General features: G+C 40.9%; 1 protein-coding gene across 4 annotated transcripts in view; it reads left to right on the plus strand.

Moving 5' to 3' along the window:
• LOC137371158 (interleukin-5 receptor subunit alpha-like) overlaps positions 1–19,436 on the plus strand; it is a 69,330-nt gene that overhangs the window by 35,986 nt on the left and 13,908 nt on the right. For 3 of the 4 annotated variants that reach the window (XR_010975189.1, XM_068033216.1, XM_068033217.1), the window contains exons 2-8: positions 723–870; positions 6,309–6,466; positions 6,926–7,073; positions 14,543–14,663; positions 14,748–14,926; positions 15,039–15,178; positions 16,760–16,901. Coding sequence is in view for 3 of the 4 variants with exons in the window: in XM_068033216.1 (XP_067889317.1) it covers positions 783–870; positions 6,309–6,466; positions 6,926–7,073; positions 14,543–14,663; positions 14,748–14,926; positions 15,039–15,178; positions 16,760–16,901 (976 nt within the window). In the remaining variant the exon portion in view is untranslated. Of the gene's footprint in view, positions 1–722; positions 871–5,407; positions 5,482–6,308; positions 6,467–6,925; positions 7,074–14,542; positions 14,664–14,747; positions 14,927–15,038; positions 15,179–16,759; positions 16,902–19,436 lie in introns of those variants that run through there. The other variant, XM_068033218.1, reaches the window with a different exon arrangement.

A 19,436-nucleotide genomic window follows, 5' to 3' on the forward strand; every position in this document is an offset into this window, starting at 1 on the left:
TCTTCATTGCCTCCGGAGAATCCTTGGCATCAGGTGGCAGGACCGTACTACCAACACAGTAGTCCTCGAGGCGGCCAACATCCCCAGCAGATACACCGTACTGAGCCAACGGGGCCTGAGATGGCTTGGCCATGTGAGCCGCATGGAAGATGGCAGGATCCCCAAGGACACATTGTACTGCGAGCTCGTCGCTGGTATCAGACCCACCGGCCGCCCATGGCTCCGCTTTAAAGACGTCTGCAAACGTGACATGAAGTCCTGTGACATTGATCACAAGTCGTGGGAGTCAGTTGCCAGCGATCACCAGAGCAGGCGGGGCTAAAGCGTGGCGAGTCGAAGAAACTTAGCAGTTGGCAGGAAAAAAGACAGAAGCGCCAGGAGAGAGCCAACTGTGTAACAGCCCCGACAACCAATTTTATCTGCAGCACCTATGGAAGAGTCTGTCACTCCAGAATTGGCCTTTATAGCCACTCCAGGCGCTGCTGCACAAACCACTGACCACCTCCAGGCGCTTACCCATTGTCTCTCGAGACAAGGAGGCCAAAGAAGAAGACTCCAGTGCAATAGTGAGGCTGCACTGTCGGAGGTGCTGCTTTTCAAATGAGAGTTTACTGTACCTGCTAACGTAGTTAATGTTTAACAAAAAGCAGTAAAAATCAATTATTTTGAAACTGTTTTCTTCCACTTTTATAATATGATATTCTTTTCCTTTTTTTTTTCAGGGTGTTTTATTATCTGACCTTATTTCAGAGTAGACAGTATTTCTGCTGAAGATCTCCATTATGCTCCTGCTGGTGCCTTGCCTTGTCGTCTCCTTTGTTTTACAAATTGCATTAAGTGATGGCAGCCCGGAGCTCCCAGCAAATCTTTGTAAGTATTGAACTTTCAATAGCTACAGAGTTTGTTTTTATTTCCTTTTAACAATAGCAGCCCCATCTTTTAAACCCACTTCCATATTCCGTAATACCCTTACTTCCCAAGACAGTACCTATCTCTCCTTTAAACACTTGTTTACTTTGCACTTATGATCCACATTCTTACAAACATATCTACATTCAAGTTGCTCGTGTGTGCCTGTTAGATAGGCTACTATCTAGTAAGGAAGGGATAAGAGCCAGATTCAACATCAACAACTTGTATTGCTATAGCGCCTTTAATATAATAAAATGTCCCAACGTGCATTGCAAGTATTATCAAACAAAATTTAACACCGAGCCACATAAGGAGCTATTAGACCAGATGACCAAAAGCTTGATCAAAGAGGTTGGTTTTAAGGAGCGTCTTAAAGGAGGAAAGAGAAGTAGAAAGACAGAGACAATTTAGAGAGACAATTCAGGGCTTAAGACCTTGGCAGCTGAAGGCACAACCGCCAATGGTACAATGATAAAAAGTGTGGATGCTTAAGAGGCCATATTTATGGAGTGCAGAGGTCTTGAGGGAGCTGTATGGCTGGAGGAGACCACAGAGCTAGAGAGAGGTGAGGCCATGGAGGGATTTGAAAACAAGGATGCAAATTTTAAAATTGAGATGTTGCTTTACTGGGAGCCAATGTAGGTCAGCGAGCATAGGAGAGATGGGTGACCGGGATTTTATGCTGGCGATAGGGGTCTCGATGCCTGGAAAAAGTGATGCTGAGACCCCTGTGTCGCCTCTCCTCCGGAAGACCTGCCAAATCTAGTGTCAATCAGGCACTTAAGTGGACAGCGGTGGGCCTTCCACAGAATTAAGGACCCCGTCATCAGAAGTGCCGCCTTTGGAGAGCTCCTGGCCAAGCAGAAGCTGGCAGCTCATCCACAGAACAGCGCCACAGTGGAGCAGCTACTGGAGGTCCAGGAATGGTGCTGGACACAAGCTACAGGTAGGTCAGGGTTGAAGGGGTCTCGCAGGGTGTGGGTCTCGAGGAAGGAGTGTAGGGGAGTTGCTAGCAAGGGCAGGAGGGTGGCTCTCAGCGGTTCCCCCCATCCTCCCAATGCCGGGTCCCTCATTCAGGCACTAAGTGCCTTATAAACAAGGGACTCTGCTGCTCCCGGAGCCGGGAAGCAACCCACATAGATTTTTGTACCGTGCTTTTCGTGCGGTGGCAGGGCCACCCGCCACATGGCTTATTGTGGTGGTGGCAGGATGAGGCCCTTAATTGGGGATTAATTGCCCAGTTAGGGGTCTCAATTGATGGCGAGGCAGGAAGGTCGTTCACAGGCCTTCCCACCCCAGACTAAATTGTGGTGGCAGGGGGATGGTGGCAGGAAACCAACCACCCCCCCACCCCCCGCCGGCCACCAGCTCACCCGATTTTAAACTCTTCCCACCTCCAAATCTGCCGTGGGGGAGAGCATATAATTCCCCCTGTGTGAGTGGTACTCTGTGCGAGTTAGGACATGGGCAGCAGAGTTTTGAACGAGCTCAAGTTTGTGGAGGGTAGAATTAGGGAGATCTTCCAGGGTTGGATTGGCATAGTCAAATCTGGAGGTAACAAAGGGATGGATGAGGGTTTCAGTAGTAGATAAACTGAGGAAAGGGCCGAGTCAAGTGATGTTGCAGAGATGCAAACAGACAGTGATGGTGTGGATATGTGGCTGCAAATTCATCTCAGCGTCAAATATAACACCAAGGTTGCAAACAGTCTGGGTTTGTGATGGGGCCGAAGATGATGGCTTATGTCTTTGCAGTATTCAGTTCGAGGAAATTGCTGTTAATCCAGTACTGAATGTCAGACAAGGTGTGGAGGGGTCAAGAGTGTAAGATTTTTGTTTGTTTAGGTGGGATATTGACTAGCTTTTGACCCACAAGGTACAAGCTCTGGTTTCTTAATCAAAATAGTTTACTAAGTACAACAAAAAGATACAAACAACACTTAACCATGGGCAGTAGTTATACAGCAGAGTGTGGGGTGTTCTTGGTCCTTGCTTTCCGAGCTGCTGTGGCACCATCTTCTTTCTTGAAGTGTTCTGTTGTCTGTGGATTGATTTCTTCCTGAATTTGTGTGCCCCGAGATGTCCGAGCACCTGTCATTTATGGCCCCCTCCCTTATGGTTCCTTTACTTGCATATTAGGTTACATTCCACCTGAACCCTTTTGATTGGGCAGGTATGACCTCACCTTCTATACATTGTCTCTTCTTGATTAGTTTATAATAGATTACAGCAGATATGACCCTACCCTATCTACATGGTCTCTGCAACAGCTTGATGGCCCAAGTCACTGTCACACAATGGGAAATGTTTGCTGTCCCCATCAACATTACAGTCTTGAATGGTCTTTGAATATCTTTATTTGCATTACCATCCTCATGGGGCCGACAAGTCTATCCCTTATTGCCTTAATTGAAATGCAGAATGGGCAGTAATAAAGACATCCAATCTCATAGCAAAACTATTTCTACTATTGTTGTGACAGTAAACACCGTCTCCCACCATCTCCCCACTACAGTATGCAAATATACATTTCACATTTAACGTGATTCTAAACACAAAGTTCATAACTTAGTTCTAATCTAAGACATTGATACATATTCAAAGTATAAATGTTCCTGAGCATAACTGCAACATCACTTAAAATCATTCTACTTTAAAATATAGCATCTCATGTGAGTTTGTATCAGGCCCTAATTTGCATAGATTTGTCAGAAAGATTAAACATGGCAGTTGTTAACCCCTTAGTTCCTACAAGAGAAGTGGAGGTGAGTTAGAATTCGGTACTGTCAGCATACATGAAATAAGGGAACATTTGGACTCCTACAATTTTAAGCTTGAAATACGGACAGAATAAATAATGAACACATATTAAGAAACTGTGATTCAGGAGTGTCGGCTTTGAAGGATTAACATGCTGCAGGAAAGAAATAAAATGGAAAGGATTGTTTAAAGGAAAAAATGTGGAGGGCAAATAAGTGAGGTTTAAGGAGATATTCCTTACTTTACAGAAGCAGTTTATCCCAGAAACAAGTCGAGGTCAAAACAGACATGGATGAAGAGGGAAGTCATGGCAGCTGTAAGGAAGAACAAAAGACGTACAAAACTTAGCAAGTGCAGGGAAGGAACATGGGTAGAGAGAACTAAAAATCAAGCAAAGCAATACCCATGAAACTGAAAAGATACACAAGAGGCACATAAAACGAATATAGCAGAGACTTTAAAGAATGTTAATAAAGCATTCTTTATGTATTTCAGGAGCATAGGGATGTTGGACCATTTATCAGTGGCAGTGGGGAAGTGGTGTCTGAGGAGAGGGAAGTGGTGGAATTACAAAACCATTGTGTTATAACAGTTAGCTATTGAGAAAGGTTGAGAGATGTCTAGGTTGAGAGAAGAGTATATGGAAGAGTGCAGACTGGAAAGCTTCAGTATCACACCAGAAGACATAGTAGAAAGTTTTAGGAAGCTTAAGGTAAATCACTTTGTCTGTGCCCTGACAACCTCCGTCTAAGGATGTTGGAGGAGATGGCTGAGGAGATTTTTCAAATCCCCTCACTGGCACCCATTGCTGTCAGCCTTGGCTCAGTGCCACTATGTCAGAAGGCTATAGATTAAAGCCCCACTCCAGTTCCTTGAGTATATAAGCTAGGTTGACACTTCTGTATAGTACCAAGGGAGAGTAGCATTTTTGGCCACATCATTTCTCAGGTAGCTCTCTCAGCCCCCTCAGGTAAATGTAAAAAGTTCCAAGGCACTGTTGGAGATGGGAAATACTCTCAGTGTCCAGACCCCTCAACCAATGTCACCAAAAAACAGATTAGCTGATCATTTATCTCCTTACTGTTGTGAGCAAGTTGGCTTCCACATTTGTCTACCTTACAAAGTTGACATTTCAAAAATTACTTTATTGACTGTGAAGTGCTTTAAGATGTCTTGTGGATATGAAAAATGTTATATTAATGCAAGTTCTTTCTTCAGAGCTTATTGGAATCAAGTAACATTAATTAGATTAGTATATGTGTGACCCCATCTTTATAAAAAGAGGTAAGGAATGATTCCTCAAATGACAGATCTGCGAGCCTTATCGCAATTTTGCAGAAAGCAGTTGAGACTCTGATGAAGGATACTATTAGGGATCATTAGAAGTACAGTGTCTGATTAGAAAGCGACACCATGAGTGGTATGTCATGTTTGACTCACTTTCAGGAACTTGATGAGGTCACATACCCGAAGACGAAGGATGAGGCAGTTAATATTATTTACCAGGATTGTAGCAAGGCATTTAACAGTATCTCATATGACTGAAACACAGTGGATAGATGACAAGATATTTATCTGGACTGATGCATGACTGAACACTACACAGCAAAGGTTCGTGGTGTATGGGGAGGTGTCAGAGTGGAGACCCACAGGGATTAGTGTTGAAGCCCCTAATATTTCTCATTTTTATAAAGGCTGAGAGGACAGAATATTGACCAAGGTGCTTACGTTTACAGGTAAGGCCAAATTGGTTGCAGTAGTCTATAACCTAAGGGGACCTGAACAACCTAGGTCAATAGCTAATCAAGTGGTAAGTGGAACTCAACACCACTAAGTGTAAAGTGATAAGATTTGGTGGAAGAAGCAAGAATGTGGAATGCGTGGTATGTGCTAATGTGCTTGAGGTAACAAAGCAGGAAATAGATCTGGGAGTTTTGGTAGACCAATCATTAAAACTGTTGGTTCGGTGTTCACAGGTAGGAAAGACTTGGTTGTGTAACTAGGGATGTATCACACAAGACAAAAGAAGCGATTTTGAAATTGTGTCTAGCTTTAATGAGACAGCATCGGAAATATGCTGTTAGTTCTGTTTTCTATTTTACAGGAAAGAAGCATAATTACTGGAAGGAGTCTAGTGGATTGACACGATTCCTAAACTTATAGGTCTGTGTTATGAAGAAAGGCTGTCAATTCTGCAACTTGGCTCTTGCCGAGTTGTCGGAATATAAGAGGGCATTATGAATCTTCAATGGCAGAATTTGAATCTGGGAAAGCTGATTTTTGGAATGGTGTTGCAGGAAAATGAGAAATTTAGACAACTTTGTTTTATTTAACAGGTGATGGAATTGCAGATCAAATAACCAGTGGGTCCTTTTCAGTAAAGGGGACACAGGGCTATTATTTGCAGAATCCGAGTAAGGAGCCCGAGGAAAGGTTTTGAAGGGTAGCTTAGGTGGACTTTTCCTGCTTTGCTATGTTACTAAGAGTTGTGTGATGTAAAAGCAAAATATCTAGAAGTACATACATTGTCTATCAGTGTCTGCTAATGTTGAACAATAGCCAGAATATGAATTATACTTACACATTTGTAGCTTTTTGTATTGCTCATTTATTTTTTGTTTATTCATTTTTAAACAGTTGATCTTAATCCACCGACCGATATCATGATTGTACATACACACCTTGGAGAACTGACATTTTCTTGGAATGACAGCCTCAGTAAAGACATAAAGAAGCTTGGCGTGGTTAAATATTTATTTCATTATAAGTACTTTGATTCTAACATTTGGGAAAAAGTAAGATTTAGTTCTTGTCTCTCTATTATGTTCAAACCTAATTCCAATATGTTTTAGTTTATTTGAAACTTTCATTTGGTGAAAAAGAAAATTGGGCATGACTCCACTGCTCTTCTTCAAGATATTGCCATGGGACCTTGTATGTCCACCTGAGAGGGCTGACAGGGCCTCAGTTTAACATTTCATCCAAAATACAGCACCTCCAACAGTACAGCATTCCATCAATGCTGAACAAAAATGTCAGCCTTGATTTTTATGCTCAAGTTCTGGAGTGGGACTGGAACCCATAACCTTATGACTCAGTGGCAAGAGTACAACCACCTGAGCCACAGCTAGCACACATAGTAGTGTTATTATTTAGCAAAATGTCAAAGCACATAAACAGCACTATAAAAATGGTACTGAATGGATGTTGTTAAACGACAATAGTCACACTAATTGTTTTAACTTGTATCACAGGATGCCAGGCTTCTGGACCCAGAACATGTAAAAACGTTTGAATTACACAGGGGTGTTTCCGTACGAGTTAAAAATTTGCTACTGGATAAACGCAAACATCTGATAAAAGAAAGCAATTGGACTGAAAAGGATATCCAACCACCACCAGGTATGGCAGCTGTATATATGAATATAATTAATGTGTGAGTGATTGCGATACAGTTATATATCTTATATAATATATGTGTATATATGTATATAGATACTTATAGGATAGATAGAAGACATCTTCTGTCTTTGATGGGAAGAGGCTCATGTGGAGCAACAACACAAGCATGGACGAGTTGGGCTGAATGGCCTGTTTCTGTGCTGTACATTCTATATATCTTTAATGGAGGGCACTCAGTTACATAGCGTGCAAGTTACTAGTGTGATATGTTTCTTAATTCTAAAATGGCTTCACTGTAAATGTGAGAACTGGTGCCATCTTTAACTAGATTTTACTGTTGTGCTTTGTTATGATCCTGTAGTTCTTTTTTTGGGAAGAAAATGGTGTGCCTTTAAGGCTGGAAAGGGAGCAGTACTGCTTTAAGGCAGCAAGCTCTAAAAAACTGAGTCAAAGAATGCATTCTTGTTGCCCCAGGATACAGCCATTCAGAGACTGTGAGTCAAACAGTGCATTCTTGTTACCTGGGATACAGCCATTCAGGACCAGAGATTGAGACATACATTGTTACAATTTAATTTTGAACTGGCTTATAGTGGAAACAGACTGTTCTAACTCAGAGAAACAGAACCTGAAAGAAGTGCTCTCAGACCATTTAAACTGAAGGAAGAGAATTTAGTCTGTTTATTTATTATTCTCTCTCAAAATTCTAAAACGTCAAGCCAAAACAGAGATCTCTGATCATTTAAACTGAAGGAATGGAAGTTAGACTGTGGCAATCCTTTATCCCTCAAAAATTCTAAAGCCAAATTGATTCATTAAAAAGTGTTTGCAAGTTGTTAATTGTTGAAATTCATTGCTGGATGCTGGAGAAGGAAAGCATCAAATCCAACTTCTGAATTAGACTATGGACTGTTCTACTGTTGAAGAACCTTTTTGTCCCCCATCGGATGGCTATGAGGACTTCAAGCAACCTTGGACTGTTCACCATCCGGCAGGAGCATAAATCTGCAAGGACTGTGAATTTTTCTATTTGAAATGTTTTTTATATCTTCGCAGTGTTTAAGAATTTAGTTTTTCTAATTAAACAGTTGATTTAAAGACACCTGGTTTGGTTAGCCTCATTTGGGGGGGGGGGGGGGGTGTGGGGGGGGTGTTAATAGATGGTACAATTTGGCTGGGTCTTTCTTTAATTTGGAAAGTTTAAATGATATGTTAGGCGATCTGTGGAGAGATGGGATTGAATTAACAGTACGTTTCTCCCACCACAATCAGAATCATATATTTTGATTGGGGGCTTTGACTGGAACGGTCAGTGGTAACACTATCACGATTGTTCCGTCATGTTGGAGGATTGGACTATCAGAAGGGGGATTTCAGTTCCTCCTGCTGATATTTTGTTGAACCCGTAAGGATTGATAACAACAACCTAAACTTTTAATTTGTTTTGACCCGCAAATTACAAGAGAACAAATTTATAAGTCACTTAAAGGGTTGTTATGTCTAATGGGGTTAGATTATTTGTACCCATGATTACAGTTTTTAAATGGGCACAGGTTTGAATTGATTACAGGAAAACTAAAATTGTTACGGAAAATTATTACAGATTTAACAGGTTGAGAAGAGGAAAGAAACTAATAAAAAAACAACAGCGCTTTGTTTCTTTACTCCCAGCAATTAAATGCTTCACCAATCTCTAGCATTAGAATGCTCAAATATGTTACCAACTGGTCGTACAATCAGCTGAGGTGTCGATTCCCATTGATTCCAGACTCTACTTCAGACGCTCGGTTGGGCTTCCGATACTTGATCGGATACCTCCTACCGGTGCTCAGTTGGGTTTTCTCCTACCCTCAACTGCGGGGCAGGTCTCTTTCAGTAATGTGTTCAACCTTTTTATACCCCTTGTTTCAATGATGGACAGGATGTAACATGGCTAAAGCCTATTGACCTATCGATAATTGTCCAATAGCCCTCCTCAACTGTCCATCTTTCAGTGAATTTCCATCATGTCTGAAGCTGCGACACAAAACTCCAAACTATTATTTAATTTTATCAGAAGTTGCTCGCAGACTTTTCTTGTTCTAGCAGCCTCCAGGCCTAAGAGCCTTCTGATAGTACTTGGCTGAAAATAACCTACAGTTCCGAAAGTTTAATTTTAGAAGACTGAAAAACAAGCATTTCTTCCGTAAGCACTGTTTCTAGTTTCCCAAGACATGCTGACTGAATATCAAGCTTAACACTGATGTCAAAAGGCTTTATTTTATCGTCGAAGCCCTGTGCTAGATCACCTGCCAGAAGTGTGTTGGACTTGTCCGCTATGGATGTCGATCCATTAAAATTGATATTGGTCTCTTGCAGCCAATTCTGTATGTATGTTTTCAGTATGCGAGGCTGCTCACCAAAAACGTGGATTTGTAATGTTCGTCCTCACTCAGATTGGTTTCAGGGCAAATAGTCCACTTGTGTCAACTGCTGCTTTATATTGAAGTTAATGTGCTTACAATTATGCATAGGTGTTTTTGTACAGAATGAAAGAAAAACACACACAGGATAGTGTAGCCTTTGTTGAAATTCAGAGCACACAGCATGGTGATGGGGGGAGATCAGGGAACTTTTCAATTGTCGCCCATTACGCTGGGAAACAGGGCAGCTGGCAGTTGAAAATTGCAAAAAAAAAACAATTGCCTGCCAATTGCCCACCAGAGGCGAATCCAACATGATGCAAGTGTTGAAATAGGCGGGTATCAAAATAGGCAGGGGACTTATTAAAATATTTAAATAAGGATCACATAGGAACAGGAGTTGCTTGATGTGGTCACTACTTAGTCTTTAGTGTCACTTCAAAGGAAAGTGCATTCTGATCATGTTATCTGTTTTTTTCAGACATTATTCCCATATTATGGGAGACTGTGCTTTTAGCCACCGAGGTCCTAAGCTCTAGAATTTCCTTCCTAACCCTCTCTGCCTCTCTCTCTCTCCTCCTACATAATGCTTCTTCAAACCTATCAAGCTTTTGGTCACATGTGGCAACATCTTCTTCTTTGGCTTGGTGTCAAGTTATGTCCAGTAACAGTCCTATGAAGTGCCTTGGGAAGTGCTAATTAATGCACATTGTTGTTGTTTCATGCTTTATATATTGGAACTGCAATTTACAGACAGAATAACTAATCCACGCAGAGCTCCTTACTGCAACCTCTTGATGTTTATTTTTTTTATTATTTTATTTTAGAGATACAGCACTGAAAGACTCAGCCCACTGAGTCTGTGCTGACCAACAACCACCCATTTATACTAATCCTACATTAACCCCATATTCTCTACCACATCCCCACCATTCTCCGACCACCTACCTACACTAGGGGCAATTTACAACAGCTAATTTACCTATCAACCTGCAAGTCTTTGGCTGTGGGAGGAAACCGGAGCACCCGGCAGAAACCCACGCAGACAAAGGGAGAACTTGCAAACTCCGCACAGGCAGTACCCAGAACTGAACCTGGGTCACTGGAGCTGTGAGGCTGCAGTGCTAACCACTGAGCCGCTGTGCTGCCCAAATTTAGGAATCTACTAGAATAAAACACAAATAGGGTGATGACAAGCTGTGCAAATTTAGTACGGACATTTGATGCATTCAAAATGATATTCCATTGTCCTATTTTTAATGAAAGATTTAAGCCTGTTTAAGGTAAATGCCTCTGAAATAGCGCACAGAAATTTCAAAGGAACGTGATGCCAGATTTTGTGGTCATTGGTGAAGGGTGAGCACCGTCCCTTCACTGATGACATGCTCTAATCTGGTATCTGATCCAGTGCAGAGTCCTCTATAGGGCATCTGTGGCATCTGTGAGTGGGGCTCTTCAACCAATCAGATTGAAGAATCCTCAATGAGACAAGCAAAGTCTAAACCAGGAAGTATAATGCAGGCAATATAAATTAAGATTGAAATAATATATAGAAAGTGAAATAAAGATTGGGAAAGAGATGGGATTCAAAGAGAGAGATGAGGCCGACAAAAAAGTTTAAAAAATTATTTATAAAAATCTCCTACACGAATAAAATTCTGAATGAATGAGGCTCCATACTTGTAAAATTAAGTTTTGAAGGCCAGAGAGGTTATTTGGCAGTAATTATCACTTATCGTTCCATTAAAAATTCACTTACTCGTGAATACACCAGCCCTACCATTTTCTAGTATGTTTATAGGAACATAGGACTTAGGCCAGAATTTTACATCTCCCGTGGGCATGGGTTGGAGGTGGGGGGTGGGGGGGAGGGTGTAAAATTGTGTAGGAGGTGGGGGCTTCTGTTCCCATTGCCTTCCTACCCCCACTGCAATTTTACAAGTGGCAAGAGAGGTGACAAACAACCTGCCTGCCCCAAGCCAATTGAAGTCCTTAAGTGGTCAATTAATTGCCACTTAAGGGCCTTCTCCCGCCATGGATGGTATATTACCAGCAGCGGGCAGGCACTTAGTCAGCTGTGGAGGCCACACAGCAATACCCGGCGGCCTCCTTACGGGCCGGAGGGATCGGGTGCTTCTAATTGGGCACCCTGTGCTCCACGAAGGCCCTCCCAGCAGCTCCTGCCATCCCCGCTCGTGCTTCTCCGACCAGCCTCCTGATTGACAACTCCCCGTCATCGGGGCCCAACCAATTGTCCCTGGCAAGACCCCAAACCTCATTTGCTTTTATTGACGCCGGCGTCCACAATCCTCCTGAAGCTGTGCAGTCCCAGCAGTGCCCACTGTTCCCAGTGGCCACTGCTGGGACTGAGGTGCTGCCAGCCCGCTGATTGGCTGACAGCTCCTGGAGGCGGGACTTCCTGCCTCAGAGGGGTGGAAGTTCCGCCCGAGGCCAATTAAGGGCCTGAGGGGCCACGTAAAAATCTCTGCGTGGCTCCCAGGCCTGGTGGAGGCGGGATCTCCCCTGACTTTTAAGCCGGTGGGTGGGCCTCTGCCTTGACGTAAAATGACAGCCTTAGGAGCAGGAGTAGGCTCTTTGGCCCTTCGAGCCTGCTCCTCCATTTGATAAGATCATGGCGGAGCAGTTTAGTGGGAAATTAGTGGGTAAGTACCTCAACTTCAATCCTTCTCATGTACTTCAATTCCCAGTCTATCGGCAAGGTGCTATTATAGAACAGCCTTGGGAGGTGCAGGATAACTTGGGCCATGTCTGGATTTCCGTGTTTAATTGTGCAAGTGCAGAGTCTGGAAGTTGCTGTCTGATTTTCTACATAATGACAATGAGCCCTGGTAGCCTCACCATCATTATTAATGCAAAATCCGGGCTATTAAGTATTCGTATGCTAATATTGCACAGTCTGACTTCATCCCAGAAAGACTTTGTGACTGAAATGATGCATTATGGACTGAATCTTTCATAGTGAGGAGCAAGAACCCAGTCGGAATGGGTCTGATATTTTTCCTTACAAGTTAGTAGTGTGATTAGCAGATGGTGTTAAAATCTGCAGGTTTCTGCCATACACTGTTATTGGAGTGCAGTCCATAACTTTTTGGAAAAGGAGAATCAGATAGTAGCTTGAAAAAGACGCATATAATAGGGTAGGGAGTGTAAGTAGGAGAGTGATGTATGTACCAGTTCCCTGCAAGAACAACTCTACTAGTCCCACTCCCCACCCTTTCCCTGTAGCCCTACAATTATTTTCCCTTCAGGTACTTATCCAATTCCCTTTTGAAAGCCATGATTGAATCTGCCTCCGCCACACTCTTAAGCAGTGCATTCCAGATCATAACAACTCACTGCGGAATTTTTTTTTCCTTATGTCGCTGTTGCTCCTTTGCCAGTCTCCTTAAGTCAGTGTCCTCCAGTTCTCAGTCTTTCCACCAATGGAAACAGTTTCTCCCTATCTACTCTGTCTCAATCCCTCATGATCTTGAACATGCCTAGCAAATCTGCTCTCAACCTTTTCCAATCTATCCAAGTAATTGAAGTCCCTCATCCCTAGAATCATTTGCATAAACCTTTTCTGCACCCTCTCCAATGCTTTCACACCTTCCAAAACTGATTTGGGCACAATACTTCAGTTGAAACTGAACCTGTGTTTTATACAAGTTTATCATAACCTCCTTATGTTGTATGCTATGCCTCTATTTATAAAGCCTAGGAACCCACATGCCTTTTTTAACACTTTCTCAACCTGCTCTGCCATCTTCAACAATTTGTGCGCATATACATCCAAGGTCTCTTAGTTCCTGCACCCCCTTTAGAATTGTACCCTTTATTTTATATTGCCTGCCCTTCTTCCTTCTACCACTTCATACTGCTCTGAATTAAATTTCATCTGCCAGGTGTCCACCCATTCCACCAGCCTGTCTATGTCCTCTTGAAGTTTATCACTATCCTCCTTACAGTTCACAATACACCCAAGTTTTGTGTCATCTGCAAATTTTGAAATTGAGCCTTGTACACCCAAGTCTAGGTCATTAATATAGATCATTATGTTGAATTCTCTGACTGCCAGGAATTACACCAAACCCTGGGACTGATTAGTTTTGATTTCAGCTTGAGCACTATAATTCTGAAGTTAAATACCTGGGGCTGGTGGCTGGGGAAGAGAGTAAAAGAAATGTGTCTGTGGAGGTAACAGGAAAGGATTGAATAATGAAGGTGTGACAGTGGTTACGTCTGCTGGAGAATTGCTTCATTATCTTGGTAGATTAGAAAGTATTTATGGGGATGAAATGCGTGGGACTGAGATTATGGAAGAAGGCACAGTGTCTTGTTCTCATTCTGTTATTATGTAGTTACATATAATCAATGCTAAAGAAGCTCATCACCATCCAGGCCAAAGCTGTCCACTTGATCGGCAGCCCATTCAACAACATAAATATTCATCTCTTCCACCGTCGGCGTACTGTGGCTATAGTGTGTGCCATCTACAAGATGCACTGCAGCAACTTGCCAAGACTTCTTAGACAGCACCTGACAAATCCACAGCCTCCACCATCTAGAAGGACAGGGGCAGCATGCCCATGTGAACACGATCGTCTGCAAGTTCCCCTCCAAGTTACACAACTGTGAATTGGACATAAACTCCCTTTCCTTCATCGTCGCTGAGTCAAAATTTTGGAACTACCTAGCAGCAGTATGGGAGTGCCTTCACCACACAAACTGTAGCAGTTTAAGAAGGCTCACCACCACCTTCTCAAAGGCAGTTAGGGTTGGCAATAAATGTTGACCTTGCCCATGTCCCGAAAATCAATATTAAAAAAAAACATACATAGTGAAAGCAAGGATCTGAGGAAATTCATATTAATTTTTCTGAACTAACTAAAAGTTTGGAACAACACTTTTCAGTCTATAAAGATATTACAGGTATTATATTTAATTTTACCAGGGAAAAAAAATTTATGCTATAACTTTTTTAAATCATGTGGACTAAAATATTTTTAATGAACTATTACTATTTCAATACTTTTAATTAATCTTCTGTTTATTTTATTTATACAGGTGATCGAGAAACATTGGCTTCCAACTTTTCATGTGTTGTGTATAATCATTCATCCATGAATTGTACATGGAGTATTGGTAGCAAAGCACCAAGTGACGCACAATATATAATGTATTACAGGTAAATGTGGGTACATATAAGTTAAAACACCTCCAAATTTGCTGATAAATTCTTTATATTAATTACAAATATTTTCACTTTAAGACGGACTGAGAACACCATACAATGTACTCAATATTTTATGGATGTGCAAGGGAGACAGGGCTGCCATATTGATCAAGTCACAGGTGACGTCGAGGACAATGTTCTAATATGTATCGTTGGATCAAGCAATTCTACAGTGATTCGGGCATATTATACAGAGTTTGACCCACAGCTTTATGGTATGAAATAGCCCCTTTCCTAATGCAGTGTTTATATCTTTTGGATTGTTGTGTTGCTCATTGCATTAAATGTTAAATTGATTGTGAATGATTTTGTATCCTTGACTTTCAGAGATATACAACCCACCACTAAATGTTGAGATTTTACCAAATCTGACTATGAGATGGGACAAGCCTCCAGGTTATGATATTAATAGTGAGTGCTTCGAATATCAACTGAAAGTCACAGATTTGGCTGAGAATAGTACTGAGGTAAAGTATATGTATTTCTTTTTTCACTCTCTTGTGAGTTGCTAACAATTGACATATTTTTAAACCCACCATTAATTTTACAGTCTATTTATGTAGTGATTACATGTCTAATACCCTTATTGTATAAAAGTAGAGTGGATTTCACAAGTGCCAAAGATTAGATTGGGCGAATAATTTGTATGATTAAAAGTATGAAAAAGGGGAGACTGCACTTGGCAGTGAATCGCACTCAAGTGGAGTACATATCGGATAATTAGGAGCAGAGATCCTTGGCTGCTTTGCGCTGCTATCACTATTCTGGCCATTGATCCTAGTAGATCAGGTGCATTGTCCTCTGCACTTGTTTCTCCAATCTGTGTTGCCGAAGAGAAATCTTCCACGGAAAATCATAACGTAGAACTGCATATATTTTACAGCACAGGAATAGGCCATTTAGTTCTATTGGTCCCCACCAGTGTTTATGCCCCATATGAGCCTTCTCCGACCCTACTTCATCTCACCTTATTAGCATATCCGTCTATTCCTTTCTCCCATGTGTACTTATCTAGTTTCACCTTAAATGCATCAATGCTGTTCACCTTAATCACTACATGTGGTAACGAGTTCTGTATTCTCATTACTTTCTGGGTAAAGAAGTGTTACTTGACTTGCTTATTGGATTAATTAGTGACCTGTACATTTGGCCTCCCCCACAAGTGAAAATATCTTCTTATGTCTATCCTTGTGAACCCCATCTGAATTTTAAAGACCTCTACTAGGTCACCTCTGAGTCTTCCTACTTTCTAGAAAAAAAGAACTCTTGCCTATTGAACCTGTCCTGATATTTGTACCCTCTCAGTTCGGGTATCATTGGTAAGGGCTATAACTGAAACTTGTACCATTTGAAAATAAAATGGTGCAAGTTCCAGTTTGGTATTACTGTTTGAAGTAAACCACAATTTTCTAACTGCTGTAAGGAGCATTCAGTAAGTTATAGTTCAAATTTTAAAAAAAAGTCATGAGAGAGGTAAAAAGATTAAAGGATGTGATTAGGGAAAAAACTGAGGATAACTCTCTACTCGGTAGTTTTCAAATTCTATATGGGCTCTCCTTGTCATAACTCTGGTGAAAATTCCCCCAGAGAAATGGTTGTTTTCAGTTGTTCATGCCATTTCCCTTGCTAATTCCTTCTTCCACCCACTGGAGTTCTGGCAGGAGACTGATAGAACCCCTACAGGATTTCAAAGCCAATTAATCACTTTTCCAAGAACAAGACAGGGAAGGCACAATGCAACATACAATCCATTATAGAATCATACAGCAATCGTGCCTGTTTCAGCTCTTTAAAAGAGCTAATGAACTAGTCCCATTCCCCTGCTCTTTCCCCATAGTCCTGTAAAGTTTTTCTTTTTCAAGTATGCACCTAATTTTCTTTTGAAAGTTACAATTGAATTTGCTTCCACCACTTCTTTCAGACAGTGCATTGCCAGGTCATCATAACTCGCTGTGTAAAAAAGAAAATACTTCTCATTTCCCTTCTGGTTCTTTAATAGTGCATTTTAATACAAAAATTCTGTATCACTAATTATTCTTTTTTTTTAGCTTTTAACTGCCGGTGATGCAACAGAATATGTTCTTTTAACCATCAACCCAACGAAACATTACTCAGTGAAAGTAAGGGTCAAATTAATGTATTGCAAAGAGACTAAGTTCTGGAGTAACTGGAGCAATGAGGTCTTTATTGGTAAGGCTCCTGTGTTTTGCTTTCCTTGAATCTGTCAATTGCTATGTCCATTGAGTGTTCCTCATAGTTTCTGCTTCATTGCATAGATTGAAGATGTTTAATGCCGGTGAGATTGTGGGCTGAATTTCCTTTTGTTTCTCTACTGACTCATTTTGAATGGGGCTTTAGTGAGATGAAAATGATAATAAACAAACGTAACATTGATTTTCCTTCCATCCCTCCAACTCCGGAAGCCTGCCTAAGGTGATATGTCAGCAGGTCTGTATCCAGCCAGCCAACATTCTTGCAGGAAACAGACAGGAGCCTTATCATTCTATGCAAGATCTATGTGATGCCTCTTTTCCTCTGCCTTGTCATTTTCATTCTCTTGCACATACAAAACAGCTGAGTTCTCTTCAGAGGTACTTGCTGTGTTGAAGAGGTTAATGATTCATTTGTGAAGAGTAAATCACAGAACTATACAGTACAGTGGGAGGCCATTTGGCCCATTGTGTCTGTGCTGGCTCTTTGAAAGAGTTATCTGATTAGTCCCACTAATCCTGCTTATTCCCCTAAATGTGCTTGGAAACAAACTGATAACCTTGGTTCATCTGAGAAGTGTGCCCCTAAAAGGACATGGATATATTTTGCTTTCAAAAAAATGGGGAGCTAATAAATTTGGGTGACAAATGTATGCTAAATTTTAAATGCTAACCCATAATGTGAAATGGGTGAATAAATAATTAGCTATGGCTATGTGTCAGGTTATATTTACTTTTTTGAAAACATTGTTCTTTTTTAATAATCCGATTGACAAAGTTCCTTTATAAAGAGGTGCAAATTCTTTGTTTCATCAGTCAAGTATGTCTGTTTACATACTCAAACTAAAACAAAATACAGCTGGAAATCTGAACCAACAGCTGAAAGCGCTGGGAACACTCAGCAGGTCAGGCAGCATCACTTGCACCTTTTGCGGTGGAATATAGGTATAATAGGTTTCATTAAGTAGAATTATGCCTTTAGAGTTAAAAATTGAATAATTGGTTAGGTTTCAGAGCTCACTGAAGTTCCCCTTGAAGATGGTAGAGTTAAACATTTCAAGGTCTCCGTTAGAACAGAATTGCTGTTGCCAGGGACTTGGCAGATAAACACACACGTTGAAATATCCGGTATGACCTCAGTAAAAGGTAGCAATAAACTTGATTGGCTTATGTTCAGACAGGTCGGCTCTGGAAATTGCTGTGGGTACCATGGAAAGGACAATTAACAATAAATGGAATGTACTCACAGGAACAAGAGAGGTCAAGTAAACACAATTGTAAACATTTAGACCAGATAAAAGCTCACAACTTCAAATTCCAGTAAAACATTAAATTAAAGATTTGGATTTTAAAAGGAACCCAGGAAGGTCACATCTAATGCAAAAGTCATATGACACCTTAGAAATAGTATAAAATACAAGGTTCTGAAGCAAATATTTAGGGGCGTTGAATCCTCAACAACACTTCTTATCCCATGCCTTATTCGAGGATTTAAAGTATAAGTTTACTTTAAATTTTGATGGATATTTTGGATATTGTAAGATAATTTTGCTGTAACATTTGTAAAGTTAAACTTTTGGATTCTATGTTAGAGACAATAATATGTGTTACATCTCTCAGTAATATTTGATATTGTGATTACTTCTCCACTTAAAAAGTTTATTGCATGTTAAATTCTTTAATACATAAAAGTTAATAAATCGTCTAATGTAATATTCTGTATACAACTTCAAGAACCCTCTCTCTTGTGTCTCTTTAAGTGGAGAGATACGTATTGAAGAGAGTTTCCCAGACCCTTATAATATCTGGGATATTTATGGCTTAGCCATAAAAATATTAAAAATAGGCTGTCCGAAAGATGGTAAAATTCTCTGTTGGTTTTCTTTCTTCGAGGGAAAGCTAGTGCAATTCTTTGGACCCAACTAAGTGTCTGAGAATTCGTCTGGTTTGAACTTGATTAAAGGAGATTTGTGAGGATGTGCTCCTGATTTGGTTTAGTCCCTACAAGGGGTTAAAGTCATAAATCACTTCACTTGAGCCAGAAAGTTGTGTGTTCAAGTCCCACTCAAGACACTTGAGCACAAAAATCTAGGCTGACTCTCAAGTACAGTATTGAGGGAATGCTGCACTTCCAGAAGTCCCATCTTTTGGATGAGATGTTAGACTAATGCCCCGTCTGCTCTGTCAGGTGGACGTAAAAGTTCCCAAGGCACTATTTCAAAGAAGAGCAGGGGAAATATCCCTGGCATCCTAGCAAATATTTATCCTTTAATCAGCATCACTAAAACAGATTATCTGGTCATTATCACATTACTAATGGTGGAACATTACTTTGTGACATTTGCTGCCGCATTTCCTACAACAGTGAATTTACTTCAGAAGTACTTTATTTGCTGTAAAGTGCTTTGGGACATCCTGAGGTCGTGAAAGGTGCAATATAAGTGCAAGTCTTTCTTTCTTTTGTTTTGAGTATTAACCTACTATTTTAATGAGTCTAGGGCCTAGAAATGAGGGT

This window comes from Heterodontus francisci, chromosome 6 (assembly GCF_036365525.1).
Source record: "Heterodontus francisci isolate sHetFra1 chromosome 6, sHetFra1.hap1, whole genome shotgun sequence".
Classification (NCBI taxonomy): Eukaryota; Metazoa; Chordata; class Chondrichthyes; order Heterodontiformes; family Heterodontidae; genus Heterodontus; species Heterodontus francisci.